Source organism: Stigmatopora nigra, chromosome 17 (assembly GCF_051989575.1).
Source record: "Stigmatopora nigra isolate UIUO_SnigA chromosome 17, RoL_Snig_1.1, whole genome shotgun sequence".
In the NCBI taxonomy this organism is placed as follows: Eukaryota; Metazoa; Chordata; class Actinopteri; order Syngnathiformes; family Syngnathidae; genus Stigmatopora; species Stigmatopora nigra.
In genome coordinates this window covers 10920964-10941415 of record NC_135524.1, presented here as the reverse complement: position 1 = coordinate 10941415, position 20452 = coordinate 10920964, and the positions used below count along the sequence as shown (strand labels likewise).

The window sequence follows — 20452 nt, the reverse complement described above, 5'->3', positions numbered from 1 at the left end:
TATCTGATTATCTCCCCCTCTGTTTTAAAGGTATGGTGTTTTCTTGTAAAGACCGATTGAGTGTGGGGTTTGCAAGAGACAATAGTTAGCATGTGAGAAAGAACATGATGTTTAGTAATATTTGTTTACTTTTTATGTGTGTGCGTGAATGTGCGAGTCTCGGGTGGAGGACATGTATAGCCTTTAGCAAGCTACCCTCGGCCGCCATTATAGCGTTAGCATTATAGTGTGCTGTGTATGACGGTCGTAGCAAATGAAGCTAAGCTATGCTACTGAGATTCCTTTGTTTGCCCTGCTAACTAGCTAAGGACTTTGCTAAATTGGAAAACAAAAGGTAATACAAGTTACAATAGTCATAAGTTATGACCGTTTATGCAACAAGTACATTGTTTTGGGTTATAACGAGTTGTTAATATATTTATATGTATATATGGGTATTATTGTATATTATGTTTTTGTGTGAATTGATTATAGATTTTCAGTAAAAGTTGGCTTGAAGATAACAATCACTGACCTGTCTGATTATTTCCCCCTGTGTTTTAAAGGCATATAAACTGCCGAATTCAGGGGTGCTACATATACGGGGTAAAAAATACTAGTTAATAGCATGATCCAGAACCAACATGGACCGGTTCTAATTCAACAACCATGCAAAAATAGAGTACCCAAATAGAGGTCATTGATTTGGACATTACAAAGCCCCAGAACATCCATGGATGATAATTTTTATACAGAATAGTCAATAATAGATCGCCATCATCATTGGACACAAGTCTCGATTAAATACACCCATCAGAACCGAAATGGACCGGTTGTAATACAGACACTGATTTCATCGCAAATTAGCATGTTTTTGACACTATTTTTGATGCAAATAGTCCCAGAAGCATCCTGGATCTTTATTTTTGCACAGAATAATAAAATTACATCCACTTACACGGGGTAAAACCCCCTGGTTAAAAGCACTAACCGAGTGGGCTCGGTTCTAATACAAGAAAATGGCAAAATATAGTGCTCAAATGGAGAACATTGTTTATGGTATCACTAACCCCCAGAACATTTCTGGATGATCATTTTTATACAAAATAGTCAGAAATAGATCCATGTCATCATTGGACACCACCTACGGGTCATTTCACCAGCCAGAACCGAAATGGACCGGTTTTAATACAGGCACAATTTTTATCGCATATGTACACTTTTTGACACTATTTATAATGGGAAATAGCCCCACATCCACCCACATAATGTTAAAAATCCTGGTTAATAGCACCAACCAGAACCGAGTGGGCCCGGTTCTAATACAAAAAGCTTGCAAAATCAAGTGCAAAAATTGAGGTCATTGATTTTTGTATAACAAAGTCGCAGAACATTCCTGGATGATTATTTTTATCCAGAATATAAGAAAATAGACATTAGACATGATCACTGGGTTAATACACCCACCAGATACAGGCACTGATTTTATCGCAATTTAGCATGTTTTGGACACTATTTATGGTGGCAAATAGCACCAGAACCATCCTGGATCTTAATTTTTACACAGAATGATGGAAATACATCCACCTACATGGGGTAAAAACCCCTGGTTAAAAGCACCAACCAGACCCGAGTGGGCTTGGTTCTAATACAAAAAGCATGCAAGATAAAATGCGAAAATTGAGGTCATTGATTATGGAATAACAAAGCTCGAGAACATGACTGAATGATAAATTTTACAGATATTAGTCAAAAAGACAACCACATCATCATTGGAGACAAGTTCCAGGCAAATAAACCCACCAGAACCGAAATGTACCGGTTATAATGCAACCCTTATTTTTATCCTAAATAAGCTTGTTTTGGACACATTTTATAGTGGGAAACAGCCCCAGAATCATCCTGGATCTTTATTTTTACACAGAATGATTAAAATACATCCACAGACATATTGTTACAAATCCCGGTTAATAGCATCAACCAAAACCGAGTGGGCCCGGTTCTAACACAACAACCATGGAAAAATACACTACCAGAATGGAGGTCATTGATTATGGTGTAATTAAGCTCCAGAACATGCTTGGATGATAATTTTGAGAATTAATATTAGAAAATAGATCCACATCATAATTGGAGACCATTCCCGGGTCAATACACAATCCAGAACCGAACTGGACCGGTTATAATGCAGGCACTATTTTTATCGCAAATATGCATGTTTTGAACACAGTTTATAGTGGGAAATAGCCCAAGAACCATCCTGGATCTTTATTTTTACACAGAATAAGCAATATACATCCACAAACACAAAGGAAAATTTTTTTTATCATTTTATCGCAAATAAGCATGTTTTTGACACTATTTATGGTGAGAAATAGTCCCAGAACATCCCGGGATGATTATTTTCACACAAATCAGTCATTTTTACATCCACCCAGAGATAAGACAAAGTCCTGAATCAAAATAACCCTCCAGAACCGAAATGGACCGTTTCTAATACAGCTACTATGCTATATCAAGTCCCCATGTTTATGACACTATTTTATGGTATAAAATAGCCCCAGAACATTTCTGGATCTTTATTTTTACACAGAATAAGTAAAATACATTCCTTTACAAAATGAAAACAATTCCTGGTTAATGGCACCAACCAGAACCGACTGGACCTTGTTATAATGCAAGCATCATTTTATCGCAAATAGGCATGATTTATGCTACTATTTATGGTTTTAAAAAAATCACCAGAATGTCCCTGGAAGTTACTTTTTTTCATAAATCAGTCAATAATACATCTACCTATATATAATAAAAAGAGTCAGTGCAAACTACCCCTCCAGAACCGAAATGGACCGTTTTTAATACAGGCACCTACAATTCAGTCATCCATTTTTCCTCGTACCAAAAGCATTTCCCGGCTCAATATTCACCAGGAACTGGTTCTTTTGATATAAAAAGATGTAATATAGACCTAGGAAAGTTGCAGCCACTTTTCCCCCTGTAAATTGACCCACCAGAACCGGTTTTGACCCGTTTTTATACACTACTGTAAGAAATGGACGCTGGACGCTGTTTGAATACGGGAGAAACTGTTCTGTCTGGCGGACAAATTGTGTCATTACAACTGGTTAAAATAACCTTTTTATTGCTAAATTACGTTCCATGGGCTCAGTTAAAGTGTATAAAAATGCAGAGTATATTTATTGAAACTCTAGTAATTATATTTCATCATTTAAATACGCTTTAGTCGGGAATTTAATCCATTTTATTGCTTTTGGGGGCTTTCTATTATTAAATATTGCTGTTTTGGACACGGTTTATGGATGGAAATAGCCCCAGAACCGGCCTGGATGATTTTTTTTTTTTTATATAAAATGATGAACAATACATCCACCCAGAGATCTGACCACATCCATAGATAAAATGACCCCCCAGAACCGAACCCGACCTGTTATAATACAACCACTATTTTAATCACAAATATGCTTGTTTTGGACACTATGTAATGTATGGTATGAAATATCCCCAGAACGTCCCTGGAAGTATAATTTTATGTAAAATGATCAAAAATACATCCACCCACGGTTCTGACCACTTTCCTCGGGAAAAATAATCCACCAGAACCGAAATGGACCGGGTTTTTATACACTACCGTATGCACAGGACGCTGTTTTGGAAAAGGGGGAAACTCTTCTGTCTGGTGGACAAATTTTGTCATTACAACCAGGTCTAGTACTTGGTTAAAAATACGGAGGAATTACGCTCCCCTGTGCTCGGTTAAAGTGTTTAAAATGCAGAGTATTTGTATTTAGTCTCCAGTAATTGTATTTCATAATTTAAATACGTTTTACCCATGAATTAAATCCATTTTTTGTGCTTTTTGGGGCTATCTATTATTAAATTTCCCCATTTGAGACACTATTTATGGATGGAAATAGCCCCAGAACGTCCCTGGATCATTATTTTCACATAGAACGGTTGAAAATACATCCACCCATGGATGTGACCACATTCCCAATGCAAAATGACCCACCAGAACCGAAATGGACCCGTTTTTAATACACACCCGTACGAGCCGGTACACTGTTTTTGAATTGGGAAAACTCTTTCACCCCGTGGACAAATCTTTTTACTACAACCGTGTCTGGTACTTGGTTTAAAAAAAAATACATGTTTTAAATGGAAATTACGCTCCCCGGGCTCGGTTAAAGTGTTTAAAAATACAGAGTATTTTTATTTGACCTCCAGTAATTGTATTTTATCCATAAATGTTGCTTTAGCCCGGAATTAAAACCATTTTATTGTATTTTGGGCATTTTTTTTATATCTTATTTGGACGTTTTGTATTGTTTTGACGGGAAAATTAGTCCCCTGGGCTCAGAATTTGAATTTAGTCGTAAAATATTTTTTTTCCGCGTGATTCTAGCATGTTTTGGGGCATTTTTGAGTATTTTGCCATTGACGGCCAGGGTTGTCTTTTACCGGGGAAATCGCTCTCCCGGTCCCGGTCTAATAAGCTCCAAAATTTGTATATAAGTTCCAGGAATTGTATTTTATCCATAAATGATGTTTTGGGCTGGAATTTAAACCATTTTTATACATTTTGGAGCTTTATCGCCACTTCCATGGAAGTATTTTCCTCCATGGCTGTCTTTTATCAGGAAAATCACCCCGAGTGTAGTAATGGCTCCAGCATTTGTATATAAGCTCCAGGAATTGTATTTCATCCATAAATGCAGTTTTATCCAAGAATTAAAGCCATTTTATTGCATTCTAGGGCTTTTTTCTGTCTTATTTGGACGTTTTGCATTGTTTTGACAGGAAAACGAGTCAACCGGGCTCGATTAGTGTCTAAAGAGCTCCAGAATTTGAATTTAATCGTAAAATGCCGTTTCCCCCATGAATTTCGTACGTTTTGGGCATTTTAGGGTATTTTGCCATTGTCGGCCAGGGCTGTCTTTTACCAGCACCCAACTAGAACACTAGCCGCCATGCTTATGTCCCAAGGAGGTGTTTTGCCTGTCAGCGAGTAGGGCAAGATGTGCATTGCACACACTGTTATTGCTGTGGGAGTGGAGAACATTTCCAAGCTGGATGTAAAACCCAAAGAGGTAGACCAGCAGAACTAACTCAGAAAAGGGAAGGTGTGGTTCGTGTGCTTTGTGGCACACCCAGCACACTGTCCATAGTCGATCCTCCCATTATGCAACAGCAGCAGGTGGGAGCTCAGCAAAATCTGATGGTGGAACTTGCCGATTCAAAGATAAAGATCAGACAACTTAGACAAGAGATAGAAGAGAGGAATGAACAACTGCTGGACAACAGACACGAGAAGGAAAACATGGAGGAAGAAATAAAGAGGCTCCGGCTGGAAAATTTTAAGCTACTTGAAGAAGCTCGTGCCCACCGCGATGAACTGGAAGCGCTGAGAGAACGTGCAATCCAAGTTGACAAGCTGGAGAGTCAGGTGGCACGCTACAGGCAGCAAATGCACAAGATGGACTTTTACAAGGCCAAAGTGGAGGAGCTCAAAGAGGACAACAGAATACTGCAGGAAACCAAAGAGGTGTTTGAGGATCAATTGGCAGGCTGGAGGGCACGCTCAGAACAAATCCACCAGCTGGAGAAGCACAATCTGCTGCTGAAAGCCCCTATCTATGATATGGAACAAGGAAGGGGTGCAGATTGTAAATGTATTGAGGAGCTGCAGGATAAAAACTTGACTTTGTGTTTAGCTCAGAAGAGGAGCATGGGAGCGTCTCAGCACCTAGAGGGCGAGATAGAACAACTATCTAATACTATTGACAACTTTCAGGGGCGGCAGAATCGAAGTGAGGAGGTGAGTGAGCAGATCCATAGTCGACTGTTAAAACTGGAGAGGTAGAACCAAAATTTTCTCCAGACTGTCGAAGAGCTAAGAGCTGTCCATAGTCACAATAGGAGTCCACCTTTTCAAGATGGATGGCGTGTCCTCTCCTCCATGGTTTCCAGCGCATCTCGAACCTGTTGGAGAAATTGGGCAGCCAGTCACGTTTGATGTTGGCCATTCACCCACCGGCTGGTCACCCGGGAGACTTCCTTCCTCCTTTGGCGGATCTGTCCACGGGAGACTCAAATCCAAATCCGTCTTTTTTCGCTTTGGACTTTGAAAATAAAAAGCATCTCACCTTATCTAAGGAGACCCGCTTTTCCGCACATGGCCCAGGAAATGCGCTGTCGTCCTCCCAGCCCGTCTCCGATGAAACGCCAAGACTCGCCATCGTCGATCAATCTTGGTTTGAGGTGGAAAACAAGGGTATTGTTTTTTTTCCACAGAAGCTTCTTGTCCCGAACTGGGAAGACTGGTGTTTGTTGTCGGCAGCTCCTAGCAACCAGTCCGTTGGCTCTTTGTTGAAATGCGAGCTTGAGGAGGAGGAGAAGGGGGGGGGGGGTTTGCTACTAGTGTTCACCCCAAAAATACTTGTAGGATTTAGACATCAATAAAGTCTAGACCAAGGCTCTTTAAAGTAGGGATTTATTGGTGAAAAGATCATGAACAACATGCCGAGGTTCAACACCTCTCCATTCATCGGTCTGCCATTGACGGCGCAAGACCGTCAATACATTGGCGTCAATACATTGGCGTCAATACATTGGCGTCAATACATTGGCGTCAATACATTGGCGTCAATACATTGGCGTCAATACATTGGCGTCAATACATTGGCGTCAATACATTGGCGTCAATACATTGGCGGCAAGACCATTGGACGCCCACGGCCGTGGGCGACGGCAAATGAGCCCACATGAGAATTCTTCCAGAAAGGAAAGATACGTTGATGGCTGACCAAAGTTAAATCGCCAATGGTTTGGATGTCTAACGATGGGGCTCGCTCCAAAAAAACAATATTGTTTTCTTTAAAAAAAAGATATATATATATATATATATATATATATATATATATATATATATATATAAGGAATAGTTGTAATGGAATGCCAGAAAGGAAAAATATGTTGAAGGCTGACAAAAGTTAGATCGCCAATGGTTTGGATGTCTAACGGTGGGGCTTGCTCCAAAAAACACCATTGTTTTCATAAAAAAAAGTTATATATGAGGAATAGTTGTAATGGAATGTCCATTCCTTGGATAACACCGGTGAGCTCAGGGCAGATCCTGGCCCAGAATGACAGTCTTTACAGACTGGTCGGATTCGTCGGAAAGCCTCTGGGTGTTGACCGAGAATGCGGCGTGCCTACAAAAAAAAATTAAATAAAAACAGAACCACATATTGGTGTCACTAAAATTGTCTGAGCTCCATTTTAGCGCCGTTTGCACGGACTAGCAAAACCAGCTAGCGCTAGCTAGCCATTTATTGTCACCTGGCTGAAACGGAGCTGCTGACCAGGTTGGACCTGCGGCTGACGGGGGCGCTGACGCCGGGGCGGCTGGGAAAATGCAGGTTGGCCTGAAAGCCGGTGACGGTCCATGATGAAAAGACGGCGGAAAAAAGCCAGGCTGGGCCAGTCACCAACCTGGCTAAAATGTTGCTCCAAGGTGCTTTGGAGGTGAGGTTTGAACTTGATGGCGGTAATCAGCATCTCGTCCACAGAGTCGTTAAACTCCATGATGTCCCTCACTTCCTTCTCCAATTCTTGTTTGGCCTGGAGTCGATCCTTCAGGGTGATGTTGATGTCCTGAAACGGAAGGTTTCGGGTTTCAGGGGGCGGGGTTTCCCCTGGAGGCCATTTTGGGAGCCATACGCATACCTGCAGGCAATGCCGGAGCTTTTCCAGCGCTTCCCTCTTGGTGGCCAGCTTCTCCTCAGCCAGCACGATCTGCTCCTCCAGCTTGTATTTTTCCTGATAATCGGGAGCTGAAACAGGGATTGGTTTTAGTTCTCGGAGAGCCGGCCCCGGCGCCCCTCTGGAAACTACGTACTGGCTTCTTTGGCTTTGGAGACGGTGGTGCTAAATCCCGTGTTGCTGATGTGAAATAGCAAGGTGGTGTTCTCCAGAGCTTTGTTCTCTCGCTGCGCCTTGCGGATTTTGTTATCCAAGCACATGCCTTTCTGCGTCAGCTCCGCCTTCTCCAGCGCCGACTGGCGGGAGGGACAGAGACGCAAAGGGAAGCGTGGCGGCACGCTCGGCGGGCGGGCCTCCACCACACGGCGCTCTGACCTTGGCGATGTAGTGAGCTTGACACTTGACGGCGTCGTCGTCGTCGTTTTCTTGGGCCGCCATGCTGAAGGTCACCACCTCGTAATGTTTCTTGGAGGCCTCCACCTTGTGAACCTTGAGGTTGAGTTCCTGCCTGAGGGAGGAGATCCGAGGAGGGCCGGCGGGCACACGTTAGCCCTTGGACTCGGATGAGGCAGAGCCGGCTGCTCTCTTACTTTATTCTCTGTCTCTCCTGGTCAGTGGTTTTCAGCTGCTGTTTGAGCATTTGCGTGTAGACCCGGATCTCTTCCTGCCTCTCCTGGATGGCCTTCCTCACGTTGAGTTGCCTCTTCTCCAAGGACACCACGCTGTTGGCCTTGTTGAAGAGGAGATCCCGCTTCCTCTTCACCTCCAGCTTGGAGATGTTCTGCTCCACGATGTGGTCCTGAAAGTTGCGCCAAGATGGGTGGGCGGCACCCGGCAACGGCGGAGGGCGACAACGGCATAAGGGGGCCACCTGCTTCTTCAGCCGTAGCTTTTTCAACTCCTTTTCCATGTTGTTATTGATGAGTTTCTGCTCGGACACTTTGTTGTAGAGCTCTTCCTTCAGCGAGGCCGAATCGTCTTTCTCTTTCTTCAAATAGCGGATGTCCTCCTGCCCGAGAAGAGCGGCTTGGACTGGCTTGGACCAGCTGGGACCGTCTGGGACCGGCATGGACCGGCTTGGACCGGCTTGGCCGGCTTGTGCTCACCTCCGACTCCTTGATTTTCACCAGCATCTTGCCAGACATCTTCTTTGTCTCCTCCAGGGTGTTGAGCAGCTCCACGATCTTGCTCTCCATCTCGATCTTTTCGTCCGAGTCTCCCACAACGCCTTGCAGTCGAGCTAGTTTTTTATCTAAGATGATCAACTGGGAGTCCTAATGGCGGAGCGCAGAGATTGGCAAAAAGGTCAAAACAAAGGCTGCACGGAGCACTCCCAAAAACAAGAGTCGCTTCCCGGCCGGCGCTCACCTTCTCGTTCATGATCATCATCTGCTTGACCAAATACTCCTCCTGTTTCCGGAGCTGCGTCTCCAAGGTGTTGATGGTGCATTTGCTGCGGATTATGTGCGCCATGAAGTTCTTCTCCTTCCTCTTGTAGTCCTCACCGTTCTGCTGACAGCGGACCAGCTCCTTGCTGCGTTCCCGCAGCTGGTTCTCCAGTTCCTGAGCCCCCAAAAGCAGTCAGTTATGGAGCGCGGCCACGGCACCTGTTTGGTGTGGGCTTCACCTTGATGGCTTGCTCTTCCTCTTTGAGAAATATTTCCATCTGGGCCGCTCGCTCCTTCTCGCTGGAGGCGTTCTGGGTCACCCATTTCAGCTTGCTGTCCAGCGCCACGTTTTTGGCTATGCTTTGAGCCAGCCTAAAAAGAGAGCGGGGCGGGGAGGGGCGGGCACATTTTTGTACACCCGGCGGGCCACTGGCACGCGCCAGTCGGTACCGCTTCACTTACTTTTCGTCGTTATTTTGGATTTCTTCCTTCATCCTCTGGATGTGGGACCTGGTGGAGTGGACGTTGGAGGTGGTACGATCCAGCAAGGCTTTGCAGGTTTTCACCTGCGGACCAAAAGATGGACTTGTCCAGCCAAGCGCGGACCAGTACGTGGTCCATATTACCTCCTCCTGCATCTCAAAGAAATTCTTCTCCTCCTGCTTGAATTGCAGCCGCAGTTTGGCCGCCTGACGATTTCCGGCGGCCAACTTCTTCTCTTTCTCCTTATTGTCGTTCATCTGCGACTCCTGCCGGTTGATCAGCTCCGTCAAAGTGTCGTTTCTCTCTCGGATGATCTGGTTGCTCTCGGCCAATTTCTGCACGCATGCCCATTGGCGGGGGTCCGTCAGGTCAAACGCCTGAGCGAGAGAGAAAGCCTAACCCTATGACGCCTCACCAGAGCGCACTGATGCATGTCTTGGTCTCGTTGCTTCATCTGCTGGATGGTCTTCTCCCACTGGTGGATGATCTGCTCCGTCTCCACGTGAGCCTGTTGCAAACTGCCCATCGACTTGTCCAAGGCAATCTGCGAGGAGAAGCCTTGCTTTGGGAGAAGCAGCAGGAACGGGGGTGGGGGGAGCCGAGGAGCGCACCTGGGCGGCCAGAGTTTCTGTCATTTCTTTGTCCAGGATCTTGCGCTTCTTGCTGGCTTCCACGGTCATCCTCTCCAGGGCCATGGTGAGCGACTGAGGAAGAGAGGAGAGTAGGTCGGGATCCAACATCATGGGAGGAGGAGGCCCGGCCTGGAGAGGACTCACCTTGATCCTCTTCTCGTCCTGGTGCGAGTACTTGACGATGGCCATGGTGTCTTCGTCCTTGATGGCCGATTCCTCCAAAAAGGCCTCCAGGGCCCTCTGGTCCCAGTTCATCTGGGCGCGAAACTTTTCCAGCTTCTCTCTGGCTTTCACGATGTTGATCTGCTCAGGAGAAAAATGATCAGACATCCCTCCGGTGGGGAAACAACCACGACAGCAAGGACAATGGCAGGATGACGGACAAATGCACCTCAAAATACTTGTACTTTTCGTCCAAATTGAGAATGTCGTTCTCCATTTTGGTGTTCTCCTGCTGCAGACGGCCTTTCTCTCGCTCGGCCACGGCGCCCAGGTCCCTCTCCAGGGTGCATTCTCTTTCTTTTGCCGTGCAAAGAGCCTGCGGGCACAAGCATCGGAAGCGCGCTTGGTCGCCGCCAGGGAGCAGCGCTTGAAAGCAAGACTTTTGGGACTGACCTCAGTGACATCCAGCTCCTTCTTGACATTTTTCAGACAGTCGTTTCCCAGTTGCCTTTTTTCTTTATTGGTCTCGCGGACATTTTTGAGTCGGACCAGTTCCCTTTTGATGCCGATGATCTGTGGGAATCACACAATTTGCCTTGCCAGACTCTATCGGAATGCCGTCTCCCCCGATTTCAACGCATTGCCGCCAATTCATTTTGGGGGCACCATTATTGTTTGCTCGCCAAGGGCGACAATTAATTTATTTTTCTAACGGCAGCCATGTCGGAAAGGCCGACCGACACGTTTATTCTTGGCACTTGACGCACTTTCTCTCCATCTTAAACAATGGAAAATTTTGCGATTCGGCACCAGTTCTTTAGCCAGAAGATGATTGTTTAGCCACAATGATGAGCGGCGAAAAAGGCTGACCTCATTGATGAGCTCCTTGTTTTCGCCGTTGAGAATGGGCAAGGCGTAGTGTTGCTCCCAGCCCTTTTCCAGGGCCTGAGCCGCAAAGGCCGCCATTTTGGAGACAGCCGCTCAGCCAGGCAGCCAACCAGCCCGCCACGTCTCCGCGTTGCGAAGGCAAAGGAGCTCCCGTTGCCGGGAATTTCCATGGTACGACATCGCCGGTCGCCGCCGATGTCATCAGAAAGGATGATGCGTCCTTTGCCGGGAGTGGCGCTGCGGGGAGCTTTATGACAAGTAACATGACTACTTGTGCACATCCCACCCTCCCTCCCATGCCAAATCACACTTATTTTTTCTTAAAATGGATCCTAAAAAAGACAAAATTCCACAGGAAAGGCTACTCTTTTAGAGTGAGAAACTCCAAGTCGTCCAAATGGACAGTGCAAAAAAAGGTGCTTTTGCCAGCGCATATGTTGTATAAATCTGAAAAAATGAAACGTCCCCACCGAGTGATCAAGCGGCAACAAGATAGCAAACGGCCACATTTATTTTAGACTCAAAGATCATGGCATTGATCTTGAAAAAGGATGAATACGGAATAATCCCAGAGATCGCCCAAAAAATCCACTCTTAAATCCAATTGAACAAAATAATATTTTTATAAGCGCGACACTTGATTGGCTTTGGCAAAAAAAATACATATATACCGTCGTTAAAAGTGCCCAAAGCACCACAAATAGGGTGACATAGTGATATGCTCTTTTTTCCCTCTCTCTCTCTCTCTCTCTCTCTCTCTCTCTCTCTCTCTCTCTCTCTCTCTCTCTCAACACGTATCGACACACACGTACGTACGTGCACACATGTACACAGGCACGCCGCACATATGCACATTAGCGTGCGTATATATAAAGTCTATGCTATGTAAAATGTTTCAGTCCTGGGGGTGGAAAATGCAACGCAGTCGTCAGCCCAGCACGGTTCACGTGTGGCTGCTTAAGAGCGTCTTAAACGGCGGTGCTTTTGGTCCCGATGTGCAGTCGTGCAAACTCCACAAAATCTGCAATGAGCATGGGCCACGCCCCTGAGCATGGAGGGAGGAACAAAGAGGACACGCGTTTGTCTCGGTCAGGGGGGTGTCAAACTCCCTTTGGTCTGCGGGCCAAATACAGCTTAATTTGAGATCAAGCGGGCTGGACCAGTAAACTCATTGCAAAATGACATAGAACTAACAATAAGCCCACTTTTTTCCTTTGTATTAGTCACTAATACTGATAATTAGTGCAAAGAATGAGTAAATTATCCAAATGTTTATTAACAGAATTTTCATTTTACATTATGAACAATATATTATGAACAAGAGACTAACATAAAAACATAAATAAATGTCAATTCATGTTGTCTGCAGGTACTAGCGCAGGGGTGGCCAACCCGCGGCTCGCGAGCCGCATGCGGCTCTTTGGCCGGTTTCATGCGGCTCTTACGTCCATATCAAAGTATTTTTTTTTTTTTTTTTTTTGCGTGACACCATGCTGACATCGCCCAGAAATTTCCAAAAGTGACTGAACTTCACAAGCGCACAAGTTGGCCACTTTGAAAAGTCAGGCAGAAAAGCAGACACATATTTTGCAAAAATTTACGAAGCACTCAGAGACGGTAACGCTTGTGTTTTATTTGTATTTGCGTGTGCGCTTCCCTTGAGTTCAATACGGTATTTTCGTCAAATGCGCATCTGCCTGGGATGAAAATACGTACCTCAAAGTTTCCCAGATTTGAGTAAACAATTTTGTCAAGCTCGCTCTCAAAATGGAAGGGAAACATGCACAGTAAAACAAAAAAATATGAAGATGAACACAGGACGTTTTTAACAGAGTGGGAGAGTTTATATTTTTTTGTTGAACGTAATGGCAAGCCATTCTGCCTTATATGCCAGGCGTCATAAGCGCATTTCCATGCTTCAAATCTTCAGCGCCACTTCAGCTCACTCCATGCTGACATCGCCCAGAAATTTCCAAAAGTGACTGAATTTCACAAGCACAAGTTGGCCACTTTGAAAAGTCAGGCAGAAAAGCAGACACATATTTTGCAAAAATTTACGAAGCACTCAGAGACGGTAACGCTTGTGTTTTATTTGTATTTGCGTGTGCGCTTCGCTTGAGTTCAATACGGTATTTTCGTCAAATGCGCATCTGCCTGGGATGAAAATACGTACCTCAAAGTGTCCCAGATTTGAGTAAACAATTTGTGTCAAGCTCGCTCTCAAAATGGAAGGGAAAAAATGCACAGCAAAACGAAAATATGAAGATGAACACAGGACGTTTTTAACAGAGTGGGAGAGTTTATATTTTTTTGTTGAACGTAATGGCAAGCCATTCTGCCTTATATGCCAGGCGTCATTAGCGCATTTCAAAGCTTCAAATCTTCAGCGCCACTTCAGCTCACTCCATGCTGACATCGCCAAGAAATTTCCAAAAGGGACTGAACTTCACAAGCACAAGTTGGCCACTTTGAAAAGTCAGGCAGAAAAGCAGACACATATTTTGCAAAAATTTACAAAGCACTCAGAGACGGTAACGCTTGCATCGTATCAACTGGCTTGGAACATTGCACGGGCCAAAAAGCCATACAATGAAGGGGAGTTCATTAAAAAATGCCTCGGTGACGTTGTTGAAATCTTGTCTCCTGAAAACGACAAACTAAAACGAATGGTATCAGACGTCCAACTGTCCCGCCACACTGTTGAACACAGAATATCAGATATTAACACGTCTATTGAATCACAGTTGCACTCTGACCTACAAGCATGTGAGTATTTTAGTGTCGCATTGGATGAGAGTTGTGACATACAAGACAAGCCTCAGTTAGCAATATTTGTACGGTCTGTGTCAAACGATTGTTTGATCAAAGAAGAACTCCTTGATATTGTGCCATTAAAAGAAAGAACACGTGGCATAGACGTGAAAGAAACAATGATGGCTGCATTTGCGAAAGCAAATCTGCCAATAGCAAAACTAACTGCAATAGCCACGGATGGAGCGCCAGCCATGATCGGATCTTTTAACGGGCTGGTGGGGCTGTGCCAAGCTGACCAAACATTTCCCGGGTTTTGGAATTTCCACTGCATCATCCACAGGGAGCAACTCGTGTCTAAATCATTGAATTTAGACAACGTCATGAAGCCTGTGATGGAAATTGTCAACTACATCCGCACACATGCGCTTAACCACAGGCAATTCAAGAATCTCATCGCTGCACTGGACCAAGGGCTTCCAGGTGACTTGCCGCTGCACTGCACTGTGAGGTGGCTATCAAAAGGCCAGGTACTCTCTCGCTTCTTTGAGCTTTTGGATGCCGTGAAACTGTTCATGGAAGAGAAGGACAAGGACTATCCCGTGCTCTCGGACCTCGAGTGGATTATGGATCTGGCCTTTTTGGTCGACATGCTGTGTCACTTGGACAGACTGAACCTGACCTTGCAGGGTAAGTTAAAAATGCTGGGTAAGTTAAAAATGCTGCCTGACCTGGTTCAAAGTGTGTTTGCGTTTGTCAACAAACTGAAGCTGTTCAAGGCGCATATTCAAAAGGGAGATTTAACGCATTTCCCCACTTTGCTAAAAGCCACTAGCGCCGCCTTGAATAAGCAAAGAGCCAGATATGCAACACTGGTTGAAAACCTGCACGAAAGCTTTGTGGCCCGGTTCCGTGATCTACAACTGAAAAGGCCACAGATTACGTTTCTCGTCGACCCATTTAATGCTGAGACGGACTGTCTGAAAGCCCTGCTGGTCACAGATGAGGCTGCGGCTGAGTTGGAGATGATCGATCTTTGTGAGGAGGATCAACTGAAACCTGCCTTAAGAGAAGGGACCATTGAGTTCTGGAAAAGTGTGCCAATGGAAAAATACCCCAATGTTAAACAGGCTGCGCTTAAGATACTGTCAATGTTTGGGTCAACATACGTCTGCGAGTCTGTATTTTCTACCCTAAAACACGTGAAATCAAAGCATCGATCGGTTCTGACTGACACCCATGTGAAAGAATTGCTTCGAGTGGCAACAACAGAATACAAGCCAGATTTGAAGAGGATTGTTCAAGGCAAGGAATGCCAGAAGTCGCACTAAATAACATGCACAGTAAAAGAAAAACGCTGTTGTAAATTATTATTTTTTTTTTTGTGGACTTGGTTGAACTGAGAGTTTGTCTGTGTGAGACAGTGCACACAATGTTCATTGTTTATAATGACTGGCCAGTGCTGTTAGTACTGTAGGAGTCAATTTATGTCATTACTATGCTGGTGTGTGACAATAAATCTGGCTGAGCAAAGGTATGTGTGTGATGTGGCTCTTTGCGGTAACACAGTAAAAAATGTGGCTCTTCGTCTCTGACTGGTTGGCCACCCCTGTACTAGCGGATATATATATATATATATATATATATATATATATATATATATATATATATATATATATATATATATATATATATATATATATATATATATATATATATATATATATATATATATATATATATATATATATATATATATATATATATATATATATATATATATATATATATATATATATATATATATATATATATATATATATATATATATATATATATATATATATATATATATATATATATATATATATATATATATATATATATATATATATATATATATATATATATAATATTGCAGAATAAACCCAACACCTTCTGATAATCTACATTCACGCAGTTTTAGAAGTAATAAAGCAAAAGAATAACAAGCGGCAACAAAGTCGACAGTTTAAGGTCGACACATACGGGCTCAAGCAGGCGTTGGTGGAGAAGGTCAGCGACTACCAACCAGTGCCTCAGCAGTGGGCAAGGGAAAGTTGCCCAAATGCAATTTCGCAGTCTTAGAAGAGTTAGGTTGATCTCCTGACAGGGCAAGGGTCTGTGCTCGCCTGGTGAGCCGGAAAGTCTTTCCCCAACCTTTTAGCTACACATCCAGGGTAAAGGTGAAGATAAAAAAATTTTGCTACTCGATCTCTGTGTTCCGCCGATGCAGCAGTCGCTCGCAAGCTGCTTCACGCTACTGTGTCCCGGCTGCATAGGTCACACCCCCAGTCTCTCCGTCTTATCTCTGGTGATTTTAACGATGCTCCCTTGGCTTCTAGTCTCCCCACCTTCACTCAGTATGTGAAGTGCCACACCAGGGAAGAAAAAAACTCCTCTGCAGTATGCCAACACAAAGGAGGTATACCCCTCAGTCCCCCTGCGCCCACCGGGCTGCTCAGAACACAACCTGGTCCATCTGATCCTCATCTACATCCCTATGGTGAGGAAAATAAAACCTACCACGAGGATCATACAAAGATGGACCGAGAAGACCAGCATGGTACTGAGGGACTGCTTCAGGGCAACTAACTGGGAGGAGCTGTGCAATTCACATGGGAAAACATTAACAGCTTGACCCACTGCGTCTTAGATTATATTAACTGCTGTGTTGAGAACTTTGTAACCTCCAAGAAGGTCCGTTGTTTTTCCAACAATAAGTCGTGGGTCACCTGGGATCTAAGGGCCCCCCTGAACAAGAAGAAGGGGGCTTTTAGGTCTGGGGAGAAAGAGTCTTAATATGGTCCAGAAGGAGCTGAAGAGAGGGATAGCGAAGGGAAAGTGTTGGGTTTATTCTGTATTACTATTATAAATATAGTTGTATTAAGTCATTTCTTTGTTAAATCATTCTCTTATTATTCTCAAAGGGTTGCGAGGTCATGAACTGCCGCCTAGTCCACTCTCACATGGACTTCTCCAAGGATTGTTGATCGGGCAAGGACTGGATATCTGCCATTTCCAGCAACGGAGCCCATAACAAAGATATTGTTTCTGCCACGTCCATAACACTCGTGACGCACTTTGGGTTTTTCTTTATGTAATTATTATATGATTCTTAGGTCAAAGAAGGCATAATTGTTCTAATCTAAATGTTGTTTAGGTCTAGGCTCCTGTTTTTGTTATTGGTAAAATACTTTGATTGTTATTGTAGTCCCAGATGTTGTTTTTACTCATACATGATGGAAGGATCAACAACTCTGTAAATTGTTTTGATTCATGGCAATAAGAGTCGTACGAGAACGTCTATTCGGTGAGACGTTCGGAAGTAGTAGGAGACACTTGCTGAATCTCCCCTCAGAGGTTTTACCTATTGTTATCCATTTCTATTTAATTAAATGTCAATAATTGAATAAGATGTCTGCCTGATAATTACGGACGAAGCTAATTATTAATGAACCTAATAGAAAGACAACAAGAAGAAGCTAGAGAACCAACTTCAGGGATACAACATTAAATAGGTCTGGAGGAGCTTGGGGACCATCTTGGGCCATGGAGGCAACAGGGAGAGAGACCCGGAGCAGGGTGTTGGTCAATAAACTGAATCAGTTCTTTAACAAATTCAGTCCTGCCCCTACTCGCCTGACCCCCCCCCCCCCCCCCCCCCCCGACCAGCAAACAACTCTCCCAACTGGTTGTCCTCCTCCTCTTCCACTGGTCTTTGCATTACTGTCGATCAGGTGATAACAGTTCAAATAGATCGAGGCAAGGAAGGCTACCAGTCAAGATAGCCTCAGCTGCCACCGCTGCCACCGCTGCCACCGTTGTCCCCGTTGTCATCGTAGTCATCATTGTCATCATTGTCATCGTTGTCATCGTAGTCATCGTAGTCATCATTGTCATCGTAGTCATCGTAGTCATCATTGTCATCATTGTCATCATTGTCATCATTGTCATCATTGTCATCATTGTCATCATTGTCATCATTGTCATCATTGTCATCATTGTCATCATTGTCATCATTGTCATCATTGTCATCATTGTCATCATTGTCATCATTGTCATCATTGTCATCATTGTCATCATTGTCATCATTGTCATCATTGTCATCATTGTCATCATTGTCATCATTGTCATCATTGTCATCATTGTCATCATTGTCATCATTGTCATCATTGTCATCTTTGTCATCGTTGTTATTGTCATTGCCGTCATTGCCGGCAGCCGTTGCGGCCGTTGCGGCCGTTGCGGCCGTTGCGGCCGTTGCGGCCGTTGCGGCCGTTGCGGCCGTTGCGGCCGTTGCGGCCGTTGCGGCCATTGTGGTAGTCATTGGAGTCATTGGAGTCATTGGAGTCATTGGAGTCATTGGAGTCACTGGAGTCACTGGAGTCACTGGAGTCACTGGAGTCACTGGAGTCACTGGAGTCACTGGAGTCACTGGAGTCACTGGAGTCACTGGAGTCACTGGAGTCACTGGAGTCATTGCAGCCATTGCAGCCATTGCAGCCATTGCAGCCATTGCAGCCATTGCAGCCATTGCAGCCATTGCAGCCATTGCAGCCATTGCAGCCATTGCAGCCATTGCAGCCATTGCAGCCATTGCAGCCATTGCAGCCATTGCAGCCATTGCAGCCATTGCAGCCATTGCAGCCATTGCAGCCATTGCAGCCATTGCAGCCATTGCAGCCATTGCAGCCATTGCAGCCATTGCAGCCATTGCAGCCATTGCAGCCATTGCAGCCATTGCAGCCATTGCAGCCATTGCAGCCATTGCAGCCATTGCAGCCATTGCAGCCATTGCAGCCATTGCAGCCATTGCAGCCATTGCAGCCATTGCAGCCATTGCAGCCATTGCAGCCATTGCAGCCATTGCAGCCATTGCAGCCATTGCAGCCATTGCAGCCATTGCAGCCATTGCAGCCATTGCAGCCATTGCAGCCATTGCAGCCATTGCAGCCATTGCAGCCATTGCAGCCATTGCAGCCATTGCAGCCATTGCAGCCATTGCAGCCATTGCAGCCATTGCAGCCATTGCAGCCATTGCAGCCATTGCAGCCATTGCAGCCATTGCAGCCATTGCAGCCATTGCAGCCATTGCAGCCATTGCAGCCATTGCAGCCATTGCAGCCATTGCAGCCATTGCAGCCATTGCAGCCATTGCAGCCATTGCAGCCATTGCAGCCATTGCAGCCATTGCAGCCATTGCAGCCATTGCAGCCATTGCAGCCATTGCAGCCATTGCAGCCATTGCAGCCATTGCAGCCATTGCAGCCATTGCATCCATTGCAGCCATTGCAGCCATTGCAGCCATTGCAGCCATTGCAGCCATTGCAGCCATTGCAGCCATTGCAGCCATTGCAGCCATTGCAGCCATTGCAGCCATTGCAGCCATTGCAGCCATTGCAGCCATTGCAGCCATTGCAGCCATTGCAGCCATTGCAGCCATTGCAGCCATTGCAGCCATTGCAGCCATTGCAGCCATTGCAGCCATTGCAGCCATTGCAGCCATTGCAGCCATTGCAGCCATTGCAGCCATTGCAGCCATTGCAGCCATTGCAGCCATTGCAGCCATTGCAGCCATTGCAGCCATTGCAGCCATTGCAGCCATTGCAGCCATTGCAGCCATTGCAGCCATTGCAGCCATTGCAGCCATTGCAGCCATTGCAGCCATTGCAGCCATTGCAGCCATTGCAGCCATTGCAGCCATTGCAGCCATTGCAGCCATTGCAGCCATTGCAGCCATTGCAGCCATTGCAGCCATTGCAGCCATTGCAGCCATTGCAGCCATTGCAGCCATTGCAGCCATTGCAGCCATTGCAGCCATTGCAGCCATTGCAGCCATTGCAGCCATTGCAGCCATTGCAGCCATTGCAGCCATTGCAGCCATTGCAGCCATTGCAGCCATTGCAGCCATTGCAGCCATTGCAGCCATTGCAGCCATTGCAGCCATTGCAGCCATTGCAGCCATTGCAGCCATTGCAGCCATTGCAGCCATTGCAGCCATTGCAGCCATTGCAGCCATTGCAGCCATTGCAGCCATTGCAGCCATTGCAGCCATTGCAGCCATTGCAGCCATTGCAGCCATTGCAGCCATTGCAGCCATTGCAGCCATTGCAGCCATTGCAGCCATTGCAGCCATTGCAGCCATTGCAGCCATTGCAGCCATTGCAGCCATTGCAGCCATTGCAGCCATTGCAGCCATTGCAGCCATTGCAGCCATTGCAGCCATTGCAGCCATTGCAGCCATTGCAGCCATTGCAGCCATTGCAGCCATTGCAGCCATTGCAGCCATTGCAGCCATTGCAGCCATTGCAGCCATTGCAGCCATTGCAGCCATTGCAGCCATTG

The 20452-nt window shown here is 45.3% G+C and overlaps 2 protein-coding genes across 2 annotated transcripts; one reads left to right on the top strand and one right to left on the bottom strand.

Moving 5' to 3' along the window:
- Positions 1-6901: 6901 nt before the first annotated feature.
- On the bottom strand, positions 6902-11577 carry ccdc39 (coiled-coil domain 39 molecular ruler complex subunit). The gene is made up of 19 exons (XM_077738101.1): positions 11297-11577; positions 10880-10999; positions 10656-10802; positions 10409-10567; positions 10244-10336; positions 10048-10176; positions 9776-9967; positions 9612-9715; positions 9389-9521; positions 9130-9324; positions 8868-9035; positions 8633-8770; positions 8352-8560; positions 8137-8269; positions 7898-8057; positions 7726-7832; positions 7492-7653; positions 7339-7424; positions 6902-7211 (listed from the first exon to the last, which is right to left on the bottom strand). The coding sequence occupies exons 1-19, from the start codon at positions 11390-11392 to the stop codon at positions 7121-7123; spliced, it is 2622 nt and encodes an 873-aa protein (XP_077594227.1). The 5' UTR covers positions 11393-11577; the 3' UTR covers positions 6902-7120.
- A 1552-nt stretch (positions 11578-13129) lies between these two features.
- LOC144210675 (general transcription factor II-I repeat domain-containing protein 2A-like) lies at positions 13130-15609 on the top strand. Its single transcript, XM_077737453.1, has 2 exons — positions 13130-14755; positions 14894-15609. The coding sequence occupies exons 1-2, from the start codon at positions 13540-13542 to the stop codon at positions 15394-15396; spliced, it is 1719 nt and encodes a 572-aa protein (XP_077593579.1). The 5' UTR covers positions 13130-13539; the 3' UTR covers positions 15397-15609.
- The last annotated feature ends 4843 nt before the right edge of the window (positions 15610-20452 follow it).

Coding starts and splice junctions, on each gene's coding strand:
- ccdc39 (XM_077738101.1), bottom strand. CDS start 11,392: ATGGCGGCCTTTGCGGCTCAGGCCCTGGAAAAGGGCTGGGAGCAACAC. Junction 8,771..8,867: donor TGAAAATCAAGGAGTCGGAG/GTGAGCACAAGC, acceptor CTTCTCGGGCAG/GAGGACATCCGCTATTTGAA. Junction 7,833..7,897: donor CTCCAAAGCCAAAGAAGCCA/GTACGTAGTTTC, acceptor TCCCTGTTTCAG/CTCCCGATTATCAGGAAAAA.
- LOC144210675 (XM_077737453.1), top strand. CDS start 13,540: ATGGAAGGGAAAAAATGCACAGCAAAACGAAAATATGAAGATGAACAC. Junction 14,756..14,893: donor ACTGAACCTGACCTTGCAGG/GTAAGTTAAAAA, acceptor CTTTGCTAAAAG/CCACTAGCGCCGCCTTGAAT.